The 8,030-nt window shown below is 40.3% G+C and overlaps 2 protein-coding genes across 2 annotated transcripts; both read right to left on the reverse strand.

The window, feature by feature from the left end:
* Positions 1-335: 335 nt before the first annotated feature.
* Positions 336-1,929, reverse strand: LOC138339315 (uncharacterized). The gene is made up of 2 exons (XM_069290907.1): positions 1,305-1,929; positions 336-403 (listed from the first exon to the last, which is right to left on the reverse strand). The coding sequence occupies exons 1-2, from the start codon at positions 1,927-1,929 to the stop codon at positions 336-338; spliced, it is 693 nt and encodes a 230-aa protein (XP_069147008.1).
* Positions 1,930-2,384: 455 nt separating this feature from the next.
* Positions 2,385-6,142, reverse strand: LOC138339316 (uncharacterized). Its single transcript, XM_069290908.1, has 10 exons — positions 6,010-6,142; positions 5,856-5,909; positions 5,443-5,752; positions 5,120-5,342; positions 4,561-4,900; positions 4,282-4,488; positions 3,920-4,174; positions 3,551-3,805; positions 3,239-3,361; positions 2,385-2,920 (listed from the first exon to the last, which is right to left on the reverse strand). The coding sequence occupies exons 1-10, from the start codon at positions 6,140-6,142 to the stop codon at positions 2,385-2,387; spliced, it is 2,436 nt and encodes an 811-aa protein (XP_069147009.1).
* Between the last annotated feature and the right edge of the window lie 1,888 nt (positions 6,143-8,030).

An 8,030-nucleotide genomic window follows, 5' to 3' on the forward strand; every position in this document is an offset into this window, starting at 1 on the left:
TATCTGTCCATGCATCTGTCACGGTGCACGACACGATCCTCGATAATAGTAACCATCACGACGCGCGATACATTCCTCGAAATATAATATCCATCGCGGCGCGCGATACGAACCTCGAAATGATACATCCTTATACCACAATCATGTCTCAGATACAATGCAATTGACATGCTCAAATGAAAATGAGGAGATAACCATTTTGATAACAAAGCACGATTTAAAACCTGGAATACAACACCAACAAATAAGCAACAAGTGTCCAAGTCATTCTCAATACCACACAAAGAAATACACGGATTTCATACGCTCACCAAGGGTTTAGAAATCCACTTGCCTCAATCAATCAAGAACTCACTCTGGGACTTGGTCATTCCCTTTCGTTGAACTTCCAACTCAAAGAAATCTATTCACATTAATAATAACAATAAGATTTCAAAACTAATAACACTCACCTTTTATGTGTTTATCCTTGCACAAAAAATTTACTCAATTTTATATTCAAGTTCGTAAATCATCATGCCAATTAACATTTTAACTATCATATTTTTTTTCAAATTTCAAGACTAAGGTTTAATCTCAATATCACCACTTAAAATAATTTTATCACACAAATATATCGGAAATTAATTTATAATATAATAAAAAGAATTAAATATTAATGTAATGAATCCACTGATTACAAAAAAATAAAAGGGCAACGACAACATGACCCAAATATATATACTTACAGTACTTTATTAATATTCCTCTTATGACATTTACTACCATGTATCAATCATTGGCAATGTGATTAGCCAATGATTGGTTGAAACTTTTCATCTCAAATATCAACACATTGAACAAATTAACAACTTCCACGCGTTTTTGATTTATTTATTATATATATATTTTTTTTGTTTCCTTCAACCCAATTAACAATTATAGTACACATTATATTCCCTTCCAATTCATCTATAAAAAACAAAGATTTGGCATTACCTGATGGATGATTGTGCATTTTTTTTCAATTCTCCCTTCGGTCGCCTCAAGCCTTCGACCTTTTCTTCTTTTTCTTATTTATTCTTCTTTTTTTTTTAAAAAAAATAATTATGTACTAAAAGTAATAGGTTTTATCCACGTATTTTATTAAATATAGTCTAAATGGTATAGGGTCTTAAATAAATTATCACTTTAGCCCATAAAGTATCGATTAATTAACTTAAGTTAAATAAATATTCGATATTCTAAAGAGGAGCTTTTGGGTCATTACATTATCCACCACTAAAAATCATGGTCGTCCTCGAACATAGAGTAAAATTAATTACCTGAAGCTTCAAAAAGTTGAGGATATCTGGCACGCATGTCAGACTCTGTCTCCCAAGTTGCTTCTCTTACTGAACGGTGCTTCAATTGCAGCTTCACTGAAACAAGCTCCTTGGTCCTAAGCTTTCGGATTTGCCAATCCAATATAGCGATAGGATCCTCCTCATATGTCAAGTCTGGACCCAGCTCCAGTGAATCGAGTGAAATCACATGAGATTCATCCGGAATATACTTCTGAAGCATAGAGACATGGAAAACAGGATGAATTGCTAACAAACTAGGTGGCAACGCCAACTTATAAGCAACTTTTCTCACTCGGCTCAAAATCGCAAAAGGTCCAATGAATCTAGGGCTAAGATTGAAATTCTTTCCAAACCTCATCACACCCTTCACGGGTGAAACTCGGAGCCAAACATGATCACCCTCCATAAACACTAAGACTCTAACTCTCTGGTCTGCATAACTACTCTGTCGACTCTGAGCTATCAATAATCTATACTGAATCATACGGACTTGCTCCATAGCATCTCTAAGCAAGTCTGTATCAAAAGAGTCCATCTCCGCCGAATCAAACCAACCAATCGGAGGCCTACACCATCTTTTATATAATGCCTCAAATGGGGCCATTTGGATACTAGAGTGATAACTGTTATTATAGGCGACCTCCGCTAAGGGTAAACGTCGACCCCATCTTGCACCAAAATTGATTACACACGTTCGAAGCATATCTTCCAATACCTGAATGGTCCGCTCAGATTAACCATTTGTCTGAGGGTGAAATGACGTACTCATATCTAACAAAGTACCCGGACCATGTTGTAATGCCTTCCAGAAGTGAGAAGTGAATAGTGAACCTCGATCTGATATGATAGAAACACGAACTCTATGTAGTCGCACAATGTGACTGATATATTGCTCAGCTAACTTTTCTACTGTATACTTCACCCGAACCAACAACAACCCAAATAGAGTCATAACCACCCACTATGGTAGGCAAACCCACAACAAAGTCCATAGTAATCCGCTCCCACTTTCATGTGGGAATAGGCATCCTCTGAGATACATCCCCAGGACGCTGGTGCTCACACTTGTCCTGCTGGCAAGTCAAACACCTCGAAACAAAGTCTGAAATATCTCAAACACCTCGAAACAAAGTCTGAAATATCTCTTTTCATCCCACACCACCAGTAATGCTGACTTAAATAATGATACATCTTTGCCGCACCCGGATGGATGGAATACAGAGAACAATGGGCCTCCTCAAGAATCAATCTAATGAAATCGCCTGTCCTGGGCACACAAATTATGCCTCCAATTCGCAAGACTCCATCAGAATCAAGGACAACCTCCTTAACTTCCCCTCTCAATACTCTGTCTCGAATGAGACATAGTTTTTCATCATCAAACTGGTGTGCACGGAGTTGATCGACTAAAGAAGACCGAGCCTCAATAAAAGCAATCATCCCATCACTCTCTTCTAAAATCTGCAAGCGGACAAGACTGTTAGATAATATCTGCACCTCTTTAGCCAATGGTATCTCATCAATACTAAGCGCTGCAAGACTCCCCATGCTTGGAGTCTTCCTACTCAGAGCATCGGCCACAACATTGGTCTTTCCTGGATGATACAGAATGGTCACATCATAGTCCTTAAGCAACTCAAGCCATCTCTGTTGCCTCAAGTTCAAATCCCTCTGGCTAAAGATATACTGAAGACTTTGATGATCAGTGAAGATCTCACAATGCACTCCATTCAAATAATGACGCCATAACTTAAGTACAAATACCACAGCCGCCAACTCCAGGTCATGAGTAGGGTAGTTCTTCTCATGGGACTTCAATTTCCTAGAAGCATAAGCAATCACTCTCCCCTTCTGCATCAACACACCACCCAAACCAACTCCTGAAGCATCACAATACAACGTAAAGTCTACACCTTCCTCAAGTAGAGTCAACACAGGAGCAGAAGTCAACAAAGTCTGAAGCTTTTGAAATCTCTCCTCCCACTCATCAGACCACTGAAAACTCACATCCTGTCGAATCAATCTAGTCAATGGAGCTGCAACAGTAGAGAAACTATGAACAAATCATCGATAATAGCCTGCCAATCCCACAAAACTCCTAATCTCAGTAGGTGAAGTAGGTCGCATCCAGCCTCTAACTGCCTTAATCTTGGCCGGATCTACTCTAATACCCTCCTTGGACACCACGTGTCCCAAGAATGTCACAGAAGTAAGCCAGAACTCACACTTTGAGAACTTGGCATACAACTTCTCTTCTCTCAACCTCTGAAGTACAATCCTCAGGTATCGAACATGGTCCTCCTCAGTCTTAGAGTAAACCAAGATGTCATCAATGAAAACAATCACAAAAGAATCAAGGTATGGTTGAAACAGCCCATGCATCAACTCCATGAATGTTGCAGGGGCATTACTCAATCCGAAGGACATCACTAGAAACTCATAATGCCCATACTGGGTTCGAAAAGCTGTCTTAGGGATATCTGATGCCCTAATCTTAAACTGATGATACCCAAACCTCAAATCAATCTTAGAGAACAATGATGCTCCCTGTAATTGATCAAATAAGTCATCAATACGCGGAAGAGGATACTTACTCGTCACTGTTACTTTGTTCAACTGTTTGTAATAAATACACATCCTCATAGTCCCATCCTTTTTCTTCACAAACAGTACAGGGGAACCCCAAGGTGATACACTAGGGCGAATAAAACCCTTGCTCAATAAATCCTGCAGCTGATCCTTCAATTCTTTCAACTCTGCTGAGGCCATACGATATGGAGGTATAGAAATAGGCTTAGTTCCCGGCTCCAAATCAATAGAAAAATCGATATCCCTATCGGGAGGAACACCTAGAAGATCAGAAGGAAATACATCGGAAACTCCTGAAACACGTGAACAGAGTCTATGGGAGGTGGTTCAACACTAGTATCCTGAATAAAAGCTAAGTAAGACAAACACCCCCTCTCCACCAATCTCTGAGCACGGATAAAAGAGATGACCTTGCAAGGATAAGAACCACTAACACTCTTCCACTCAACCCTGGTAACACCAGGCATTGTTAAAGTCAGAGTCTTAGCATTAAAATCAAGGATAGCATGATAAGGAGAAAGCCAATCCATACCCAAGATAACATCAAAGTCCACCATCCCCAGAATGATTAGGTCTACCCAAGTGTCATACCAAGCCAAAGAAACAAGACAGGATCAATAAACTTGATCCACCACTAAGGGCTTACCCACGGGTGTAGAAACACGAATAGGTACAATCATGCTATCACATATCATATCAAATTTAGCAGTAAAATACATAGACACATAAGAGAATGTAGAACCTGGATCAAACAACACAGACGCAGGTCGATGGCATACAAGGATGATAACTGTAATAATAGCATCGGAGGTCTCCGCCTCAGGTCTTACGGGGAAAGCATAGCAGTGGGCTCCTCGTCCACCTCCAGCCTGGGTGGTACCTCTACCCCCACTCTGCTGAGCTGCAACACCACTACTAGAAACTATGTCAATTCTACATGACTGAACTCCTCCACGACCTCTACCTTGTGGAGCTAGTGGTCTAGTCTAGAATGAAGAATTAGGTCAAGGCCCACCACGACCCCTTTGAGAAGTACACTGCCGCATTAGATGATCGGGATCTTCATAAGTAAAACAAAATCTCTAATGTAGGAACTGCTGTGTGGACCCTGAAAACCCACTATAATTGCCTTGCTCTGTAGGTCGCTGCTGTGAACCATACGAGCCCTAACCCGGTTCATAAGAACCCCTAGATGTCTGGCCAACCTCAAATGTCGGCATAGGTGCATGAATAGGTCCCCGCTGCTGAAAAGAACCACTCACTCTCTGTGATCCCCTACCTCCAGATGAGGCACCCTGAAACTGACCTGATATACGAGCTCTTTTAGGGTCCCCAAACTCCTCTCTCTTCATCAATTCCGCCTCTTTGGCGGTGCTCACAATGGACCCGAAAGAAGTCCCCTCCCTAGATGTACGAAACACAGCATACCTGATAGAGAAAGTCAATCCCCTCACAAATCTCAAGCCTGAAGCAACTCTCCTCTCTCATGCTCCATGGGATAAAACGATCATGGAATGCACTAGCACACTGCTCCCAAGTCACTGGAAGAGATCCAGCTGACAAAACCCCCGAATAAGTCCTCCACCAGTCTCTCGCTTGTCCACGAAGTTGGAGTGTAGCATATCGAACCCCATGTGACTCAGCTAATCCAACCACCTCTAGAAACTCTCGGCAGGTAGTTAGAAACTCATGAGCGTCCTCTCTCTTCACACCCTGAAAATGATGTGGGTCCATATTTCGAAATCTCTCATACCGACGCTGCTCATCCTCTATCAAAACAACCATCGATGCAACTTGACCCCCAACTGCTGGTGCAACGTCATTCTGAACCGCGGGATCTACTGATAGTTGCCCCACCGCATCCTGAACAACTGGAGCTTGTCGCTGCTCTTGGGTCTGAGCCCCCTCTCTAGTATGAGAGTCATGTGGTGTGGTAGTCACCCCACCGCCCTGAGAAAAGCCCTCTAGCACACTTATCACCCTCAATAGTGTTTCCTGAAGCAAAGGTGTGACTACAGGATCTGGAGGAACCTGGTCCTCTCTGCCATCAATCTGAGGTTCTATAGAGACCTCTCTAGCATGACAGGTCCGCGACCTTTGGCTACTGTCGTACTACTAGCACGGCCTCTAGCTCGAGATCTACCCCTACCTCTAGATGGAGCCTCAACAACTGCCTCGGGAAGTGCCTCCCCTCTACCACCAGTAACGTTAGTTCTAGTCCTCGTCATCTGTCAAAAGAGTATACAACAACTCAGTACTAAAGAAGGTTACTACGCACGATGAGAAAGAATGGACAAAAAGAAGTTTCCTAGTAATCCTCGTAGCCTCTTAGATATAAGTACAGACGTCTCCGTACTGATCCTTGAGACTCTACGTAGACTCGGCTTGTATACATGTGAGACCTATGAACTGGGGCTCTGATACTATTTTTTCACGACCCAAAAAAATGGGTGTGATGGCACTCGTCTTATCCCACCAAGACAAGTCAGCCTAAAACTCAATATCTAAAAACGTGCGGAAGTAAATGACAATCCAATAACAATTCCTATTATGAAACCAAGTCATATTAATCCAATCCCAAAAAACATGTTGTCACGTGCACAAGTTTCTAATGTAAATATTAGAATTGAAATAAAATAGAAGTCTAAAATGAAGTTGTCTTTCAAGTAAAAACAAAGTCATAAATTGGAATAGGAAAGTTCGTTGAGATGACATGAAGTTACCTCACAATCCTCCACAAGATGCCTCGAAAACGAAGAGAATGAAAAGTATCACAAAAATCTAGGCTCGTAACCTATAAAAATTTGTAGAAGCAAGGGGTGAGTACAAAACAACGCGGTACCAACAAGCAAACCTCTAAACACAAGTTAAGTGAACAAAATACGGGTACTCCTTACGCCCTATGTAAACCTCCACGCTACAGCCTAACAGTTTACCAAACACACCACTCAATAACCACACTCTATCAGTTTACACATTCTCAATAACACTCAATATTCAACAGTCACAAGCTTCACAGATAAACAATCACAAGATCAACAAAACACATGTTCAAGTTCATCAATAATAAAATGTGCAATGTCATGAGATGCAATGTCAAATATCGTGATGCATGTCTTTCTTAACGATACACACCTGCTATCTCTCAGTCCGGGACCCATGGGGAACATATCTGGCTATGCATCTGTCACGACGCAAAACACGACCCTCGATAATAGTAACCATCGCGGTGTGCGATACGTCCCTCAAAATATAATATCCATCACGGCGCGCGATACGACCCTCGAAATGATAAATCCTTATACCACAATCATGTCTCAGATACAATGCAATTGACATGCTCAAATGAAAATGAGGAGATAACCATTTTGATAATAAAGCACGATTTACAACCAGGAATGCAACACCAACAAATAAGCAACAAGTCTCCAAGTCATTCTCAACACCACACAAAGAAATACACGAATTTCATATGCTTAACAAGGGTTTAGAAATCCTCTTGCCTCAGTCAATCAAGAACTCACTCAGGGACTTGAGTCTTTCCCTTTCGTTGAACTTCCAACTCAAAGCAATCTATTCACATTAATAATCACAATAAGATTTCAAAACTAATAACACTCACCTTATTATGTGTTTATCCTTGCACCAAAAATTTACTCAATTTTATATTCAAGTTCGTAAATCATCATGCCAATTAACATTTTAACTATCATATTTTTTTTCAAATTTCAAGACTAAGTTTTAATCTCAATATCACCACTTAAAATAATTTTATCACATAAATATATTGGAACTTAATTTATAATATAATAAAAAGAATTAAATATTAATGTAATGAAGCCACTGATTACAAAAAAATAAAATGGCAACGGCAACATGACCCAAATATATATACTTACAGTACTTTAGTAATATTCCTCTTTTGACATTTACTACCATGTATGAATCATTGGCAATGTGATTATCCAATGATTGGTTGAAACTTTTCATCTCAAATATCAACACATTGAACAAATTAACAACTTCCACCCCTTTTTAATTTATTTATTATATTTATTTTTTTTGTTTCCGTCAACCCAATTTACAATTATAGTACACAATATATTCCCTTTCAAT

This window comes from Solanum lycopersicum, chromosome 11, assembly GCF_036512215.1.
Source record: "Solanum lycopersicum chromosome 11, SLM_r2.1".
Classification (NCBI taxonomy): Eukaryota; Viridiplantae; Streptophyta; class Magnoliopsida; order Solanales; family Solanaceae; genus Solanum; species Solanum lycopersicum.